Source organism: Thunnus albacares, chromosome 14, assembly GCF_914725855.1.
Source record: "Thunnus albacares chromosome 14, fThuAlb1.1, whole genome shotgun sequence".
Classification (NCBI taxonomy): Eukaryota; Metazoa; Chordata; class Actinopteri; order Scombriformes; family Scombridae; genus Thunnus; species Thunnus albacares.
In genome coordinates, this window is record NC_058119.1 from 21,821,280 (window position 1) to 21,842,490 (window position 21,211).

The 21,211-nt window shown below is 39.0% G+C and overlaps 1 protein-coding gene across 1 annotated transcript in view; it reads left to right on the top strand.

Moving 5' to 3' along the window:
* The window catches only part of LOC122997201 (inactive phospholipase D5-like), a 52,012-nt gene that overhangs the window by 22,619 nt on the left and 8,182 nt on the right, over positions 1-21,211 (top strand). The window contains exons 2-5 of the mRNA XM_044373221.1: positions 8,380-8,516; positions 16,641-16,827; positions 19,723-19,831; positions 20,142-20,269. Of these exons, the coding sequence (XP_044229156.1) occupies positions 8,380-8,516; positions 16,641-16,827; positions 19,723-19,831; positions 20,142-20,269 (561 nt within the window). The remainder of the gene's footprint in view (positions 1-8,379; positions 8,517-16,640; positions 16,828-19,722; positions 19,832-20,141; positions 20,270-21,211) is intronic.

Below are 21,211 nucleotides of genomic sequence, written 5' to 3' on the forward strand. Positions count from 1 at the left end.
CTGCAGGCTGGCTGCTTGTTAAACCGCAAAGTCTTGTTTTCTTCCTCTAAACACAGAAAATGTGACATGATTAAAGGGCCCCCTGTTGAGCATTAGTAAAGTATGTGATTACTTTTTTAAAGAATAATATCAATGTGCAAATTATTATATATTTAAGACAAGTAATGAGACAATAATAAATAGAAGTTACCTGGTTATATCTTCAGATCTATACATGTTAAGCCCACTGTCACTCTACTGTATATCAGAGAGGAAATTAAAGAATGTAATACGGTCTGATTATGTACGATACATCCATCTAGTGTCTTGGCAGGTCTGTCAACAGGTTAAATCTGACACCAAACTATAAATCAAAACCTACGTCATAGTTACAGTATTTATGGCTAAGGTCACATTACATGCTGAAGTGTGAACAAACCAAATCTGTTTTTTTTTTCCCATATCAGATCTGGGCCTCTTGTATATGTGGTCCTAGATCTGATTCATATCCGATCTCTGCCTATGTGACCACTGTCAGAACAGTCAGATTGGAATTCATGTGTTCTTTTCAATGTTTCCACAAATGTGGATGTCGAATGTCGTCATCAGTCAGTGTCGGCATCTCACGGCCCGGTAAAATAAAACATGGAGGAGATCAACAACAGTGATGGGGGTCAATGGAGGGACGAGGAAATTAGAATTGGTTTCTATTCGAGCCACACTAGAAGGAACTTATCGTAACCGAATGTTAGCACAGCTACAGTATGTCATCCATGTTTATGTTTTGACTGTAGCACAAATGACGTTGTTATTCTTGTCTGCATGCAGCCTACATTTCAGTCAAATCTGTGCATGCACAGCTCACACCGGATACATGTCACAAAAAGATTGTACCTGACTAAAAAAGGCCTTTAATGTGAACGTAGTCTTAGGCAGGGCTGCCATTACCCAACTTGGCCTTGGCCTCATCAAAAATGAAAATGAGCAACTCAATAAGAGTAAATCATTGTTTAGTTGAGCATCTGGTATTGCTGTGTGTTTGTTTGTAAGACTATTTTGGGGTTTTGTGCCTTTATTTAATAGTCGACAGAGAGAAGAGAGAAGGAACATGCAGTAAGGGTCCCTGAGCTAGAATCAAACTGAAGATATTGCAGTACACAGTATATGCACACTGTGGTACTTGATTGCAACCACATCCTTGTCAAACATGTCTTTTAGCTTTATTTCACTGTTTAGATGTAATGTTGGCACAGAGCTTAGTATCTCTGCTTCTTGTTGAATGGTGCAAAAAGGCGAGTCTATAGAGAAGCCATTATTCTTTGATACCGACATCAAAACCTGACATCTACTGTTGGTGTTTGAGACAGATGAAAGGTTTTCTTGTACAAAAGGCAATTGTAGTTACTCTAAAAATATCTTACTGTGACATCATCTGTGTTTGTCTCTCTATCCACAAGATTAGTGTGATAAGTGCTTTGATGTGGATTTTCTTTAAACTCTTATAGAATATATATACTTATATTCACTTCAGGCTCAGGTATGGCTGCTTCACCTACAGCTGCACTGGTTGAAAACACAGACACACAATATATTGAGATGCTAGTCTTCAGTGAGACCTCTTCACCGTGAATTATCCGAAATGAAAGCTGACAGAATAGCATAAATTAAACTGTGAATACATTTAACTTGTCCTCTTAGATTAGACAGGGTAACGTGCAAAAAAACAGATTATTTAATGTTTTCATACCTATCAACAAGGGGAAAAAGTTGAAATTGCCATGACCCCACACCTAAGTGCAAATACGTGTGTGTGTCCATGCATGCACGTGTCTCTGCTTGATTAACATACAGGTATATTCATGTGTGTATGCCTTTACTTCACGTGCAGCTGTATGAATCATCTGCTTTTACCTGCAGGATGAGCCAAGCATGTGCTTTTTTCACTTAGAACACTTTATTCATCACAAATGTGATTAAACTTCAGAGGGAAAAGCTCTGATAGAGAGAAATGGAAAGGTAACAGTACCAAGTATAGGTTTATTAATATTCTTTCTACATCTCACACTCTGACTAGTAATCTGCATCCAAAATAGTTGGCTGTTTTTTTTGTTTTCTGGTGATTTTAAAGCACCTCATTAATCAATTTTTGGCACCTTACAACTTACTACATTCTAATAATGTGTGTAATGATGCCTCCTGATCTTGTATAATAATCTACATTTTTGTTTGGAGTTACACTGATTAACATTATCTGCAATTATGAATGTCTTACTACAATATGTAAAATAAAAAGAAGATTTTTTTTTAAGGGATAAAGCTGGTGGTTCTCTATGTTTTTCTTATTATCAACAAATCTCATGTGCAGAGCCAAACCAACAATGAATTCATCCTGCTTATTGTAAGTGTATCCAAAGCCTGATATATCTTACTCCTCTGTTCCATAGACCTCTGTTGTTGTCCAAAGACTATTAAAAACACATCAACTTTAGTTTGTTTAGAAATGGCTCCAAAGACTAATGAGAGCAATCAAGTTTTCATTTTCCGGAAAGTATTTTCATGTCAGACAGAGGCCACAGCGTATGTTGACAAGGCTCTGCTAGCTTGTTGTGCTACGTATCACAAAGTCTTCACTTTGTACTAAACCTTTTTAGACATTTACAATGTCTGAGTCAGAGCCTGATCAATACGATGAGTGTGAAAAAAATGGCGATTGTTTACTGTAAAGATAATTGCATCCTTTTAAGTAGCATTTTAAATGCAGCACTTACTTTTAAGTAATTTAATGTAGTGGTTTAATGTAAGTTTAAATTTTACATGAAGAGGTGCATGTCTGAAAGGGAATGATGTTGAGCTGCAGGTGGTTCAAGCAACAACACTGGACAAACTTGTCTGATAAACCACACAGTAGTAGAGTAATCTGAGAACTTCAGCTTCTTACAGGTAAATAAGTGATATGACTTAAGTCTTAGGTCACCAGCAGTGAATTAACATGTTGATTTAGAGAAAAACTCATCAGCTTCAAAGTTTTATTACCTGGTCAGAGCCAATAAATAATGTGGTGCAAAAACAAAACCGAAGAGCACAAACTCAGTGTAGGTTTGTATGTACCAGCACTTGCTGCTATAACTCAGCGTCTCCTTTCATCCTTAAAAGCATCTGTGTGCAGGGATGGAAACTTGGCTGCACTAAAAACAAGACTGCCTCTTAAAATGCCAACAAAACTCATCCTGTCACCATGCTTGTGGTGATGCTGTGCTATAACCGTCCTCCCAGCAGCCACACAGCGTCTGCAGCACTCTAAGCTCTCATTAGAAAGATTAGACCGGGATGTGTTGTTGATAGTTCTCCCAGATTTCTGCTGTGGTGATGGTGTGGAGTAAAGTTCTCCTCCCCTCTTAGCAGCATGGCTCCTTGTTCCCTGTATGCCTTCACAAAAAGGAAACATTCATAAAGGAGTAATTGGACCGCTGACACTTTTCTCGGGCTGTACTGTGGAGACACTCATTCTGCTTCACAGTTACGTGCACTTAAGATTTCCTTAATTGTGCTTTGAAAGCCGCGGGGGCCGTGTAACATACAGTATGTTGCATCGTGTTTGCTGCAATATTTCTACTGTTCTTCTGTTTTGCTTCAGCAAAGCTACATGGTGACACGGCTGCAAAACAAACTAGCACATAAGAAAAATAGAGCCTACTTCACCACACTCTCTGTTCCAAGACTGTGTATAATGCATATTGTATTATATATTATAGTTTTCCATCTCACTTGTAGATGAGCAGAGTGTGCCAATCCTTCGACAGAAAGCAAAGTGCAGACTAAACAGCTTTGAGGTTTGGCAGAGAGTTGCAGAAAGAAGGGCAGACAGCCTCTGTTTAAATCATCTTCCTCTGATCCCAGGATATAAACATCCACCCTCACTGGCCTGGCCTTCACCTCTGTCTGCGTGTGTTTGTGTGCGAAGAAAGAGAGAGAAAGCGAAAGACAAGGAGAGGGTGATAAAGAGAAAGAGTGATTGTGTATTTGTACCGCGCCGTCCACTTTGCACAGCACTTGCCAGCCTTTTTTAGACGGACACTGGGGAGCTTTTTAAAAACAGCTGGCGAGTAATCTCACTAAATCATGTTATTTATGAGACTTTTTTCGCAAATCACTCAAGGCCATCTTTGCTTCTGTCATTTTTTAGCATATGTGTAATTAACTATAATTGTAAACAGCCAAAATGACTCTTGAAAGCAATCACATGGGAGAAAAAGGACAAAAGTTTGTATATGTTGGCTTAGGCAAGTGGAATTCAGATGTTATTGTTTTACTGAAGATACTGACTCACTGTTTCAGTGCTCAGTTTGCAGTGAATACTCTGATTACCAGTAGCGGCGGTGAGAAAATGTGGTGTTTTATTGTAATTTCCGTGAACTTACCCCTTAAAAATATGTGCTTGATGTGATCACAAGGCTCATCGTAGCAACTGCTCTTACATTAAAGCAGACATATCATGCTTTTTGTGATTTTCTGTTATTTTTAAACTGTTATAATGTCCAATGTTTATGTTAAACATGGTGAAAGGTCCAAAACTTGAGGTTAATGTATCCGTAAAAAGTGCTGATTGTTTGCATGTGCCGACAAATGGCCGTCCATTCTGTAACTTTTTGTTGCTAAGGTTGTTCCACGGCCTGTTTTGGACAGAAGCTGAACCGAGGGGCTTCATAAAGAGCCAGTATAAGATAAATAAGGAGTTTTTTTTAGCTGTTAACCATTCAAAGATATACCAGTAGAGCCCTAAAATATAAATATAGACCTGGAAATGTGCATGATATATCCTCTTTAAGACAGTTTTGCACACACAACCAGTAGCCTGTACTTTTTTCTTCTATTACTGACTATTACATTCAAACAGAACCTACAGTATGTATGTGTTAACAGTTACTTTGGGGCAGAATACTTCCTGTAATTGAAGGTCTATTGATCCCTAGCCATGCTCCGGTGTCAGGTAACACTGTCCCTTGTGCACAATTTGAGTCTGACCTCCTCACATAACTGCCATTGTGCACATATACATCCGACCACACATGAATGCAGCAGCTGATATACTTAGACAAACACTGGAAATATGAGAAGCATACAAAGCACTTGAGTCTCCTGGAGGCAGACCTTCCTTTATACTTGGGGGTATTTGCAGAACATCTGGTATGAGGTCCAGCAGATGAGTGACAGTTTTGATTTAACCTCCATTTAACCTGTGTGTTTGCTGAGTATGCTTTTGTTAAGTGCTCTTTTTTTCCCTTCACTTGCATTTTTCCAATAAGGTGTGCAAATATGAACCAGTTGCCTTATGGTCAGGAGGTCAGTCCTTTGACCTTCATGGTACTTTTGGCCTTTTGGATAGTTTTGGCACCAGCATGAGACAGAGGATTGAGAGTGAACAAGCTGGATGAGTCGACTGCGGCTGCACATAGGAAATGGGGATAATATTTCACCCACCAGTGCTGCCAGGAAATAGAAAAGACTACTCCCATGTCAGACATCAGTTCAGACAGATGGTTGTGTGAGGATGGGAGTCCGAAGCCGAAAATCCCTGCCAGTGTCTCTTTGGTCCACTGGGGACACTCCATTGACTGGCTGGTAGATTAATTCAATTCCCGCATGAGAACCGATGCCATGAATCTCTTTAGCTACAATAAACACAATAAAATTACCAAGGATTTGTGTTTGTGTGGCTTACAGAGGTTGATGGTGGATGATATGAGGTTTGTCTCTAAGGATAACGAGTGGAGTCTAGCTGACTGTGCTAATGATCTGCTGTGTTCAAGGATAATTAGTTTTGGCTCCTCTCGCGGGGTTCAAAGGGATCAGGATACATTTGTTGTTGTTTTACAAATAGTTGGGGCGTTTCCCAGAAGCTGGGTCAAATATACCGTACATTAGTAGTTCACTACATTGAAAGCATAAGTGAGGACAACCTGAGGCTGCAATAAATACACTGACTGTACTGTGTTGTTGACTTTAAATCCTGGGTTTGATAAAATGTAAATACAATATAATGATAATATATTGTTGGCATGACCTGAACAATGTGAAAGGTAATATCTTAGCACCACTGACTTACTGCATTTGCTTTGCACTTTGTATGTTATTATTATTAATAATAATAATAATAATAAATTAATAAGTTATAATAATAATTATTAATAATAATAATAATAATAATAATAATTTAACTTTTTTTAAAGTTTCTTTTTATAAAAAAAGATAAAAACATGTGTATTATATGTCCTGTCATGTCATGAGCTACATTGTGTTTTTTCTGTACATTGATAGGGGTGTTATCTTGTATCATATGATCTCCTAATTGTACGTGGAGCTGTAATTTTTTGCCTGTATATGTAGCTTGTTTCTTGTTTGTATGAATATTCACCCGACGGAGACCTTGCAGATCAAAAAATTGCAAAAAAACTTGCAAATTTCAATGTGCCGACAGCCTTTTTCTCTTGTTGCTTATTTTTGTCCTGCACTTGTACCCAAGTATTGTGATCATATTAGCGTAATCATGCTGACATTAGCATTTAGCTGAAAAGCACTGCTGTACTTAAGTACAGCCTCACAGAGACGCTAGCTGTAGATTCTCAATCATACTCTGCTATGACATGTCAAAATGTCTGACAGTGTCTATTCAATTTTTAGTTTTGAAAGTTTTCACAAAAAGAAAAGAGGCTGTCAGGATTAAAAGTTTCCATTATGGTGTGAATTTGACACTAAGAAGTGGAAAGTACAGGTTAGTGCAAATGTAAGAGATTTAGGAGCTTCGCTCAGACAGTCAGGGAAAGTTCTCAAGATTCCCGAGAAACATAAACTCTTCTCCATGTCTGGAGAAGAAATGTCCTTTGTTAAATTAACATACGAGTACAATATACCTCACAGAGCCCTCTTATCACCACCAGAAATGTGAAAATGAGCCGAGCTGATGTAAGTTAGACAGTGCCACTAATTATAATTATGGGGTAATTATGAGTGATTTATTACCTTGTATTCTTTCATTCATCTATGAAAGAATACATGGTAATAAAGGAAGGACATACCTAATAATGCCTTTCATTAATCTGCTGCAGCCTGCAGTTGTGGTGTATTTTTGTATCTTGCCAGTTTGTTTTTATGAGATAACACAATGCAGCAGAGACCTTTACACAATTCTTCATTGTCTTTCCCACCAGGTCCTCCAAAGGTCCATAAATCCCGTGGGAATTAGTCATTGTAGGAAGCTGGAAAGCTTTCCCACTTCATGTCAACAGTAATGGATTGTGCTCTTTTTTTTTTCAACAGTAATTTTGCACCCAGAGGGCTTGTTTGGCTGATGGGCTCCAGATATTGTTTTTTCTCATATAATTGGTTGCCAATACGTGAGAATTGAGCCAAAACCACATTTTGGCGTGGCAATCTGTGCAGAGAGCAGATTGACATTCAAACAAGTAAAACAATCGTGACACCAGTTGCAATATGCTGTAAGCCCTTAATTACTAAGCTTTTTTTTTTTTTAAACAAATTATACATAATATTGATAATAATAACATTTACCCTCTGTATATTTACAGATTTATAATGAAATCTTAAATTATATTTTTTACCTTATTTCATGATTTCATGTCTCATGTTGAGTGTCTTGTATGTTTCTTTGTCTTTTAACATTTTGGGATAATTTTGATCAATTATACAATAGATATTAAACAAGCATGAATCAATGTACATATAACTTCCTGATTTCCTTTCCTCAATAAAAAGCTATATAATATCACATATATATTACTCTAATATTTTAACCTTAATTATAAACACAGACATGTCTGATGGCATTGAGATGTGTTAGTATGAACCACATACTCTCTAAGCAGATGGACTGAAGCGAGCTGGTGGACGAGTAACAGCTGTGATTCTCTGCCCTTATAGAAAATAGTGACCCTTACTTTTTTCTCAACCATATGGGATCATTTGGACTTGTCTTCATCCAAATAGGCAATATAACTGGCAAAAAATAAAGCCAAAGCCAAAAAGAATTGCTTTTATTGATTGCTTTGATTTCTGTCACCATCTCGTTCTCCGTCCTTGCTCTCTACTTTCTCTTTCTTCCCTCTTTCCTTTCTTCTCCTCATCCCTGCCTCATGTTCTTTATATGAAAGCTTGAACTTGTGAGGTCATGCACTACATAGACCTTCTACATGTGTGTGTTTAATTCCCCTCTATATCATGTTATGACTTGCTGAGCTGTGCATTAAATCAGGAGACGTGTCAGCCGGAGCAGCCGGTTAATGGGAGCCAAGGTTGGGGCACTTTGGCCTTGTTTTTACAGTGTAGTGTTGAAGAGTTGAAAATACACCTTGGAGATCAATTTTGTTTTCCTTCTCTTTCTTGCAGTCTCAGCAGAAGTGCATTGTGATCTTTGCCTTGGTGTGCTGCTTCGCCGTACTGGTGGCGTTGATTTTCTCAGCTGTGGACGTTTGGGGTGAAGACGAGGACGGGATCACAGAGGAGAACTGCAGCAAGAACTGCAGGTGAGAACTGCAGAACCATAAAAAACACATTTCTTTGTCACTGGTCCCCAAACTTTGTGACCCTTCATCACAAATTATGGCCTTCGTGTGGACATCAGTTGTGAGCAGTTCAGCCAAAAAAGTGATTTTTGTTCTTTCTTTTCTGTGTTTCATTTAAAGCATTTTTAGATGCCTGAAAGGTGACACTGTCCGGTATTTCATGAGGAAAAAAGTGAAAATGAGAGAAAAGTCAGAAAAAACAAAGATAATGTTGTGTAGAAATTTTTTCTTCTGTCTTTCTTCCTCCTTTAATCATCTGATGACTGTTCAAATTGATCTTGGGATCAGTTTGGGGAACCATTATGTCATATTGGGTGTGTAGTAATCATAGCCTGTAAATAAAGATGGATGTAGCGAGGTGTGACATCACCTATTGGTTTGCTGCGGAGCTGATTTGAAGCTCAGAGTTGCTGCTTATGGTCGGAGTGCGGGGTGTTGCCTTTCACACTCTGGAAACGCAAACACTCTGAACTCTGAGCAGTGCACATTTCAGCTAACGTTAGCTACTGCAAAACTGTGCTAACAGGTCAGGTATCCTAATCAAGTAACAATAAACTTACCGTAATATTGCGACAATAGCCGGGGAGAGCAGCAGATGAGCCAACTGTCAGTCACAGCTGTCAAACAACACCCAAATCAAAGCTACTATAAGTAATAATTTCCAAAATGACCACCAGCATACTTAATTGAGACCATAGAAATTACTTTTTGTTGTTTGTGTTGTTATTTTTTGCTGATTAATGGTTATGGTTATGGTTCAAAATATCTGCATCTGCATAGACATACTGTGTGAGGAATAACAGAGTTTTTCATTTAAACAGTTTCCTACAACCCATTCGGCCTGCCCTGGCTTTGCTCCATGTGCAGTTGTAATTTTTCAGCCTTTCACTCATAAATTCTCTCTGAAACTCTGAGACTTTTGGCTCCGTTTAGGTGAGCAATCCCCCCCCCTGTGCTATAGATATAAACTGCAGCGTTGAGGTTGCAGAGCTCCTGGCAATGCTTAGATTCATTTCAGCAGTCTCGTCTCAAATATACTGTAATGTGGCGATTTGAAAAAAATCTACAGGTAGCAGCAATAACAAATCTGCATTACTCCGAAGTTGACTGAACACACTGTAATGAGATCTATATGAAGCCTCTCCCACTGCCTTGAACTGATTACTAGGCTGCTCTGAAAGTTACATTTAACTGAGCTTTAGCAAGTTTCTACAGTTTGTTGAAGTTTTAAGAATAAAATAACATACTGCATGGATCCTCAGACATAAAGGCTAAAAATTGCTGCAGTATGTCCTGCTGGTCCAGAGTGAAAGTGGATGATCAGCATTCGTTTGGCTGATACAGCATTCCTGCACTCTATACGCCTACTCTCAACTTCCTACTGGTTCCCCTCCATTAGACTCTTATCATCCAATTTACCATTCAGCCTTGAATTACTTCCCTCTCTCTCTCTCTCTCTTTCTTCATGTCTGTGTCCATTGACTCTCTCCTTCCCCAAATCAGCCATTTAACTTCCATCCAGAGAACTGTACCGGGCATCCCTCTCTCTCCCTCTTAAGGCTTGTAAAGCTGAATTGGACTCCTCTCCTCCTCTGAAGGACCCCTAAATCTTGAGAGTAGTATGAGAGATAAGTAGGAGGCTGAGGGAGGGATGATGGGGAGTGAGGGTGAACCAGATGGAGAGAGAAGAAAAAGAGGATATGAGGGTACACATGGGGTTGGAAATGAGTGAGAGATGAATAGATTCATTAGCTGGGGGGATTGGGGTGTTGGCTTGTCAGTTCAAGACTTAGTTCCAAACAAATTTCAGAAAATGTGTGCTGTCAGATTCCCAAGCATGCACTGTTATTTATATCCCATGATCATGAAAGAAGGACTGAATGACGAAGCTATACTGTGGCATGCGTCATTTGAAACACCTATGAGATGTAGAACTGTGACATAATTAATGATTTCATAAAGTATTTTGTTCAAAGCAAGTTGCTGTGCAAAATAGGTAAAGTCATATATTACTATGAGACTGACACGTCTATAATGAGGTGCACTGAGTCTTGTTCATGCTCACTTAAATTCCTAAAGGTACTTGTAATTCATCAGAGGAAATGTATGTAGAATAAGGTCCTTTCAGTTAATGTCATTCCTGAATCAAAGAGTGTTCAGTCTTTGAAAACGATCCAATATCTGAGATTACTTTTACTAAATAATCTAAATACATCAGGCTGATCCTCTATATTTCATTGCTTGCAGTAAAACATGATTCCTCTTGATTGTTGGAGCAAAGTGGGAGCAGCGTATACCCTCTCTATCCGATCTGCCAGTTCGATGTATCCCTAATGTGCGTGTGTAATTGCCCGGTGTCAGACGGCTGATAAGCAGGTTAATATTGATCTACAGTTGAATTGTACAAGGGCAGAAACCATGTTTGGAGATCTGGCTTTTAGCACCTTCACAGTCTGCTGCTTCCAGAAACAACATTTCAAACCACTTTTGAGTGCAAATGTTTCTTCCTTACATCAGTATTTTAAAAGGTGGCTGAGTGGTTCCTGCACCTTGTCATGTTTCCTTGAACAGAGATAAGAAAGACAGATTTAAATAGTATTGTGTGATATGGATTATAGTGATGATAAGATTAGACAGCTAGCGGGGATGCACTATTTATTACGTTGAAACGTTAACATGCTGACAGCTTTTATATAATGCACGCTGCATGATGTTTTAGGATTTAGGTGTCTTACATGCTCAAAACATCCTGTCAGTTTTATAATGTCACTTCCTGTTTTTTTGTTTGTTTGTTTTTTTTACGTGTAATGTTGCTGAACAGGGTTGGGTCGCACCAGCTATTCATAAATCCATCACTAAGTTTGCATAACGTCCGTCTTAAAGGATAATTCTGTTTTTTTTTCAACCTGGTGCATCTCCCATAAATGTGGCCATTATAGGTCATGCTAACTTCGCACCCGCCAGGTCTGTTATAGGGATTTGGGGAAATGAGGACTCACTCAAAACGATGTATATCTGCTGAGCAAGCCTCCTACAGATTTCCAAATGAACATGATTTTTATATGAATTATTCCAAAAGCTTTGACGAGTCTCAATGAAAGTAACAGAAACTAGCTGCCATCATGTATAATAGCATATCCTTACTAGCTAGTTTTAAACTAGTGAACCTTATAGTAAAAAGTATCATGCACACTATAATAAAGGCTTTTTAAATTTTGTACTGTGACAAAACAATGTGCCTTGATTTTTAGGGGGGGAATTAATTCAGATTCACAGACATTAATATCTACATAAGCTCTAGTTTGTGTGGTGCAACTGGTTTTAATTTACTGATCCATAAATCTCCAGTTGGTAAACACCTATGTTACAGCTAAGCTAAGTTTGACCTTACAAAGAGTTGGTGCCAGCAGCTCCAAGACCCTCGTGCAGAGAACACACCACAAGGGAAATTTAAGACTTCCAAAACTCTGTATAAATCTTCACTGAAGCCAACACAAAACAAGGAAAGCTACTCCCAGAGCAGACTGAGAAGTGAAAAAGACTTTGAGTGAAAGTGAAATTAGACAACTGAATAAATTAAATAACTCTCTTAAATGAGGCAGAACTGACTGGAGCAATGGTAGCTTGGCCCTGGCTTCTCTGCAACTCTGCAATCAGGATGTGGACAACAAGGTAAACATACAGTGGTGAATAGGGATGTGCAGAGGGCCCAGTATTTGTATTTGTATCTGTATCTGTATTTGTTGAGGCAGCAAAGTTATTTGTATTTGAATAAAAGTGGAAAGAGGCTTGAATATCCTGTTTTTTGTTTTTATTACGCTTTTAATATTAGAAAATTAAAGTGTCACAATAAGTGTTCATGAACAAACTACCTTACGAAGGAGGTCCCCACACCAGGTCTTGAACTGGAGTCTCCCAGATCATAGACAACTACTTCTATTCATACACAGAGACAGTACATCGTGTAACGTGAAGGGAAGAACTTCTAAGGTGATTATTGCTTTGCATTTTTCATTGATTGCCTATTTTTTACAACCTAACTTTGTTGAAAGGAGAAGGGGAACAAAAGGTCACGGAGAATCCCTTGGGATCACTCTGGGAGTGATGTCCAAATTAGGAAATGCGTGTGATGTAGCAGGTGGATGTGACTCCCCTCATTGAGACCTGCTGATAGATGTAACAGCAGAGCAGAAGAGAGAGACTGAGATAGCGATGTAACTGATCTGTGCACTGGTTTTTGACGTTTGTTTTTTTTTCTTCCCAAAAACAAATTGAAATATTTTGAAATATTGTGCTTTGCTGAATAACGTATTTGTATTTGGGCACACCCCTAGTGGTGAAGCAAAATGTTTGAGGCTGATCAGTCAGCCTGGCTCAGTCCCTCTCAGTGGGAATCCAGCCCGCCTGTGCGTATTTTGGGAAACACCTGGGACATCTCCAAGAATCAGCACTCTGGACATCGACCATGAGAGACATAGTCGGATGTAATAAACCAAGTGCGTACTAAGTGTAGTCTACGTTTATTTGCATAAAACACAATGAATCATTGTGAAATAAATGTCTCAGTGGCTCAGGTTTCAGATAATGGATTGAAATTTACATCCTAAATGTGTTTACCTTGACAGCAGTGTTTGGGTTGTCGCTGACAGAACACTTAACATCTACCTTTAAAACAGTACAATACAGCATGCAGGGAGCAGAAACAGCAGCAGCTCCTGTGATACTCATATTAATGTCCTCACTGCTGTACAACCAGAGCACAGGGCAGCTCATGAGAGGGTGGATAATTTATATCAGATGTCAGGAGCTGACTCTGGCATAGTGTGATTCTCAACACGATGCCCATGCTATTACTCTAAGTGCTACAGCAATGCTAACATGCTGTAGTGATTTTTATACGTCGTGTACTGTTTGTTTAGCTCTGACAGCTCTGTCATGGTGTGAAATATCTCCTTTTATGAGAGTTCATTCGTTTTAAGAGAATACATTTGAGTGATCCAGCCGTGTTCACCTACCAGACTGTGAATCCATTATCATTCAGAAAGTGAGGGGTTTTACATTCAGACTGTCTCGTTGTCTCATGCACACACACACACACACACACACACACACACACACAGACACACACACACACCAAGAAGTTGACACCACTTACGTATTGGCTGCCGGCACTGAATCACACCCATGAGTGCGCAGATGGGTTACAGTGGAGGGGACCAGCAGTGGACACCTCAGACTACATAAATCAATGAATCCCTTACAGGCAGAAATAACTACTGCCTCCCTGCTTTCTCCACTTTTAATACCAAAACCTCTCTGGCTGTTTGAAGTACTCACACTAATCACCATTCATCATATCTCAGTACCTTTTTAGAGTGGACTGAAAAGACTCATTTTAGAATGAGATTACCTCTCCTCCTCTTTAATCTGTTTCCTTGTTTTTCCTCGTTGTGAAGTGTTTACCGTAGCTGTCCTAGTTTTCGCTGTCTTGTCAGAACAAAGAAGGATGTTCTACACTGTGTGATATTAACGATAATCTTCTCTATAATTTCATCACAGCTTGCCATATTGGTTTCTTTGTGCCTCTTTGCACTCCTGTTTCATTTCATTTACTCCCGCTGTTTAGTCCTCAATCACTGACACATATAAGAATATCCACTGAAATAAAACCCTCAGCAACTTTACTTGGGATTCTCCCAAACTCTTCTTCACTAAACATATTGATCGGCATTTCCATGAGGCGAAATCAGCATCTTATCATCACACAAGGCGTAAGTCCTACAGTTTGACCTTTGGCTTGTTTCCAAAACCTGACTTACCTTTATTTTAGCCAGGAATGTATTTTCAAGCAGCGAGCTGGCAACCGTCCTCTCACTGTGATGCCATTATATTATCACCTACAGCACACGCTCTCGCCAGTGTGCCCTTGAGTGAAGCACTCGCTAGACCTCCAGCTGTTACACTTCGGCTGACCCTGTGCTCCGACTGGTCTGAGTGCTAAAATCTGTTTGGTATTACAGAGCCCTCGCCAGGGAGTCCAACAGCACAGACTCCACTGAGTTTTATAGCCAGACTTTGAACAAAATGTGTGTAAAATAAATCTTGAATACTCTAAAATGATAAATCCAATGAGGAAAGCAAGTGATTTACTTGAAAACAACATGATTAAAAATGAGCCCTCTACATTCTTTTACAATATTTTTCTCATGCATAGAGCCAAACCAACAATGTATTGATTCTACTGACAAGCGTGTGTACTCAAAGCCTGATATATCTTATTCCTCTGTGCCGCAGACCTCCGTTATTGTCCAAAAACTATTAAAAACACGTCAATGAGCCACACTGCTGCACAGGGTGACATGTTCCTTCACCTCAAAGATTACGGTCACGCTAGTCTGTTTAGAAACAGCTCCGAAGACTAATAATAGCAATCACATTTTCAGTCTCCGGAGAGAAGTTCCATGTAAGGCAGACAAGGAACTAATGTGATTGTAATCTTGTTTTTACATCCCCTGCTTCACTGCTTCACCGCACATCATGCTCTTTCATTAAACACAGTACAGATCTTTGTAAGGCACCTTTAACTTTGCACACATTTGATTTTCGACAAGTGCAGGAACTGTAGTTTTACCTGAACTTCTCTTGCTCATGCTTATTTATCATAAATGATAATGTTTATAGCATTTGTAGCTTTTTGTTTTTTGTCTCTGCATCTGTTCTTGTACGTCTGCAGTTTTGACTCTTGTGTTTTCCTGTGTGGGATCAGTAAAGTAGATCTTATCTTATCTTAAATCGATTCTCTACGTACTGAGCCACAGAACAAATCTGCAGTATATTTACCATAACATCTCTCATTGAAATTCATCCCATCACATTAGATTGAGTAAATCCTTGGGCAAGAGTGTTTCTGCTTGTTTCCTTGACACCATTTTACCCACAGACTTAAACAACCATAGAGGTGCAGCAGAATTTGTATCTGAGCCGTTCACCCTCACTGAAATCTCCTCTCTCCCCCTTTATATTTCTCTCTTAAAATCCAATTGGCAAAAATCGATGTCCAGGTCAGACAGAAAGAATGTGGTGAGCGCTGGAGCTTGATAATAGCTTGGTTCTGTATGGCTGCAGATCTAGGACTGCCACAGCTAATTCAATCTCATGACTCCGGTGCTAATGCCCCTGTCGTTTTCAGGCATCCTTTTGGGGTAAAACGGGAACTGCAGACACATTAGAGAGAGCTGAGAGCCTCGTTCAGCCATAACTTGACGTGACACCTTGGCAGAAAGTGCAGAGACATACTCAGTGATATATACAAAACATTAAAATGCAAAACAACTATCACAGAGGACATTTTCCCCATCATTTAACATTCAGCTTGGAGGTATAACTTCATGATAAAATGAAATACCTGACTGCTCTGAATCTTAAGCAGATAATCTTGAGGATATTCCATACTTCATTCGATCCACTGAATCTGCACACAGTAGATTAGTATCGCCTCTGTATATGACTTGTATACTGGCCAGACTGCTAATGATAACAACAAAATTCACCACATCATAAAATACGGAGTAGTGTATATGAGAATCAACAAAAACGAGTCAGTTTTCCCCGACTAGGTGTAATTGAATCTACATTGCTGACAGCATGAACATCAACCTTCAATTATTCTCGGCCCCCTGCCACAGGCAACCTGTACAAGATTTAATGACACTTGATGGAATCTAACGGCATGTGTGGTCTAGAAATCTTGATTTCTCTCATTAAGCTAACGATCCAGAGGGAGAGGAAGAAGGGTGCTGCGAGCTAATTTGTCAAGGAGTGGTCTTGGGTGAAGAGAGAAGGAACATAAGCTCGTTTCAGTGGCACCCAAGCTCATAATAATTCTGCCACTAATGCAAACAGATAATTGCTTTGTGAAAGACCATGAACCTCACATTAATCTCCTCTACATTTTTCCATTAACAGGTCTCTTTAGCTTAGCCTTTTTTCTGCTTTTTGCAGCCTTTTTTTAATGCAGGTCCTATTTTTTGTTTCTCTTGCACCATTATGTTTCTTCTTTCTTCAACTTTTCTCTCTCATGTGCAGAGTTGTGCTGGTGGAAAACATCCCAGAAGACATCTCCTTCTTAGAAAATGGTACATCCCACCTGCCCCTCTCAGCGGGGCTGTACAACTTACTGGACCAAGCTATCCGCGTTGTAGAGATAGTTTCCCCGCTGTGGCTGCTCAACTCCTCCGATTATGAGTCCAGTTTTCAGCCTGCTGCCAGACAGGTAAAACCGGAGCAAGCCCACAGAGACTTGGCTCCACAAAAGTTGTTGTGTTTATTTAAAATTTGTGTCGGTTTTACATTTCGCTGCTTCTCTGTCAGTGATGGAAGAAGATCCTTTACCTAAGTAAAAGTACCAATACAACGATGTAAAAATACTCCATTACAAGTAAAATCCAACTTATGTAAAAGAACGCAAGTATTATCAGCAAAATGGCATTAAATTATCAAAAGTATAAGCACTTGTTTCTGAAGAAAAATGGCCCCTGTGAGTGATTTATTATTATACAAATTATATTATTGTATTGTTAATGATTCAACAACGTGTTTTCAGCATGTTACTGTTGTAGCTGGTTGAACTGTAGCTAGTTTATATACAGTTTGTACTGTAGTTTTGTCTTGTGGTCCCTCCAGTGGGTCAAGATAAATCTGAGGGGTCGAGAGATGATTAATGGGGAAGGAGTTCTGCTACACCAATTTGTACTCATGTTGTTCTTTAATCTTTGTTTTTTTGTGAGATATTGAATTGGTTTACCTCTTGAATAGTTATTTAAATGAAACCACCTGATAAGTTTAACCAAGAAACTGCTAGAGGGGCCCCAAGTAAACACAAAACTGCTGTTTTGTAAGGGGCCACAAACCAAAAAGAGGCCATTGGTATATCTTTAACAATGCATTATATTTTACAAGCTTATCATATGTTTTTTATGTAAAAGTGGAATCTAAGTAACTAGTAACTAAAGCTGGAGTAAAAAGTACAATATAAAATATAGTAGATGTAGAAGTATAAAGTAGCATAAAATGGAAATATTCATGTCAAATACCTCAAAATTGTACTTGAGTACAGTACTTTTGTAAATGTACTTAGTTATCTTCCACCACTGATAATGATACATGTTAAGTGTGGCTTTAAAGTTGAATTTGTTGAAATAGCTGTACAGTTTCTTCACTATTTGATTTTATCCACATCCCCACATCATTAAGAGGACAACCACATCTGAGGTTTTTAATATATATATATAAAGGTCATTCAAGAGGAGGTGGTTTTCTGCTTCAGTCTAGTAAAGTAAAAGTAGGCCAGATCAATTGTGACAGTATGGTAACAGCCACAAATGATCGCTAGAGTAGGAAATCAATAACCGTCCTCTCAGAATTGTAATTGCTGGAAAAATACTAGTCAGGACTGTTTTCAAGCTGCTTGAGGTGAGCTATTCATTTTGGATTTGAACTGGATGTGTGTTATTGACAGTTGCCTGAAGGGTTCGACCAGGCCACACACACACACACACACACACACACACACACACATACACACACACATACATACATAGGCCTGTTTTAAAAGATAGAGTATGTCAGGACTAATGAGAGCCTAGGGCTGTTGATTGGAAAATAAGAGTTCCTTCAGAGGCCTCAGGGCAGAGAAGCGCTAATGGCCTTTCAGCCTGCAGCAATCTTTCTGCAAACAGCTGACAAAAAAAAAAACACCTCATCTGGAGGGACGCTGGACCGGAAAATGTACCATAACGTAAAGGCAAAGCTTCAAGGGTTTAGGCATGTGCAGTACATGTCTGTTGGTTTGAATATCAGTTACATTTTGCTTACACAAAGAAACACAAAGATTATAATCACCCACATTGAACAGAATTGCTGTCACTTCCAATAACTTATTATTATTAAAATGTGAAAACTTAATTCTGTCACCCAGAAGTTTAGCTGAAGTTGACTTTTTCTCACAGACAAAAAAGCTAATGTTAGCTACATCACCTCAAATCATAAGTATGGAAGGAATTCAGGAGACTTATTTAAGTTTGCATTTTGTAAGTCCATTGCTGTGAGCTGTCCTCTGATACATGTGGTTGCTCACAGCCATTAAATGGTGTATTTTGCTCAGACTTATCCCCCCCCCCCCCCCCCCCCCCTTTAATGCATAGTCTCTAAGTTCAACCTGAGATAATATGACATCATCAGGGTTATTGTTACAGACTTTAGGAAGCTCCACCAGAGCCATAAAAGACTTTATATAACAGGCTGAACGGTGCTCTCTGTGACGAGTAAACTGGACTTGATGTGTAAAATTTGTGGACTGCACCTTTAATCAAACTTATGTCATTTAAAAGTCAAATCTCAACATGTTATGTAACAACAAACTTCCCAATGCCAACAGAGTCTCCTCTGTTAGGTTTGCTGTAAAATGATATATACTGAGTGTACAAAACAGATGAAGTAGATAATATTCATCTTGTGGATATTATTATCCAAATTCACATCTCAGCTGTCTCAAAGCTTAGAAATCCTTCTCTAATGCTGCTTCTCTTGATCTACATCTCATCAGTTGTATGTTTAAGAGTAATCAATGAATGATGGACCTCTTCAGTGTATTTCATGAAATATTTTGTATTTTAGGCTGTAAAAAACCTGAGAAAAGACCTTGAAACTGGAAAGTAGTCTTTGGATAAAGCAAAAGGTTGTGTTTCATTGCTGTACCTCCAAATAATCGGTGACATTTGCACATAAATAATGTCAATTGCTTGCAACAAATATGCAACATGTTTAGTGTTTAATACAACAGTGACTCAGTATACATAGTTTATGGGATTTATGTGTCGTTCTGAATATACAGCATGAGTATGAGTAGAAGGAGTCATCATAACTGAACAAACAAAGAAAAGTGTCACCTGAATGCAAAAGAGAAAATCCACAAATAAGAAATGAAAGATTGCAGTAGTTGGCTGCAGACGATTCCTGGGAAATGTGGCACAAAAAACAGCACATAAATGACTGCTGATTGTGCCACATTATTGAAGAAAATCTCAGAACTAAACGAGAATCTTGTCTGGATTTGCAAGGTGCATGGATTTAATGTGACAGCAGTGGTTTGTCGGTGTGTTTCTCTCAGGGCAGGGCTCTGCTGTCCAGGCTGCAGGGGCTGAAAGCTAAAGGAATCCAGCTGAAGATCTCCAGCGGGTTGATTGACTCGACTGAGCTCAACACGCTCGCCAGACACAGTCAGCTCTCACTCTCACTGTATTATACATTCTGTGTGTCTGTCTGTGTTCAAACATACTGCGGCTTAGCTCTGTCTGTTTAGTCTGTTGACTGTTCTCTCCCTCTTTGTCTGCTTCAGTTCTTTCAATCTCCTCATCATTCTCTTTGTGTTTCATTTTCTTGTTGATCCTCTTTCAGTCTGTTTTGATCTCTCTTAGTCTTTCTCCTTGTCTTGCATGCAACATCTTTTATTTCTATCTTTCTTTTTCCCTCTTGCTGTCTGTCTGTCTTCTTGATATGTGTCCCTGTTCTCTCACTCACTATTTCTAGATGCCGAGGTCCACTATGTGAACATGACAGCGCTCACCAAAGGTCACCTCCACTCCTCTTTCTGGGTGGTCGACAGGAGACACTTCTACATCGGCAGCGCCAGCATGGACTGGAGATCCCTGGCCACAGTATCAAAAATCCACCACACATCACACACAGAACCACACATACTCCTACTTCACAATCATGCTCACACACATTTAAACATATGCATACTCATACACAAACAGAGGCTGTAGCTTGTAACTATTTAGTCCTCCTGTTATCATGTTGTATCCAGCTTTACAGGAGCTTTCATTACATAACGAGTCCTGTATCCCCTGGTTTAAAGTGCTTTAATAATGTTCTTATGGCTCAGGCTCAAAAATACAGCATTTTATTTGGAGCTTGCAGCCTTCGTATGCCAAAATGATGTCTCATTTGAACTACATCATCTGAAATCACCCAGTAACATGATCACAGGTTAAATTATTAGACTTTGTAGATTTAATTTATTACCATGGGCAACACATAAGTCATTTATTTAGAACAGTTACTCAAAATTTATGTTTACTGGTGCCTTGAAGGTTGCATTATTCAGATTTTTAGATATATTAGAAGATTCTGTCATACATTTGCTGGCACACACTACATATTCATACTTGCATATATGTATAAGTTATAACACATATGTACAGATAGTTAGATTGTACTTGTGCACAAGTGTCTTCTTCTTCAGAGATGGGGGACGTGAGTGGGTGAGGTTTGTTTTGGTAAGGGGTCATGCAAGGTGGGATGTCATCCAAAAATAGAAAGTGGTCATTCTTTCATCTCCTCCTTCAAAGCTGGGTACCTTGGATGGTTCATTAATGTGTGGACCCATTTGTTAAAGGGCCTCGTCTATCTTTAGACACTAAGAGATACAAGGGTCCTCGACTCATCATCTTGAAAGATAAATTGCAAGGAGCTCAAGGTCTTCCACCCAAAACAACATATTTGGACACTTGTTTTATGAATATTAACATTAATTCTTAAATAAATAAACTTGGATTGTCTTTTATGAAATGCATTCTGATTTGTTTTGAGGGAGA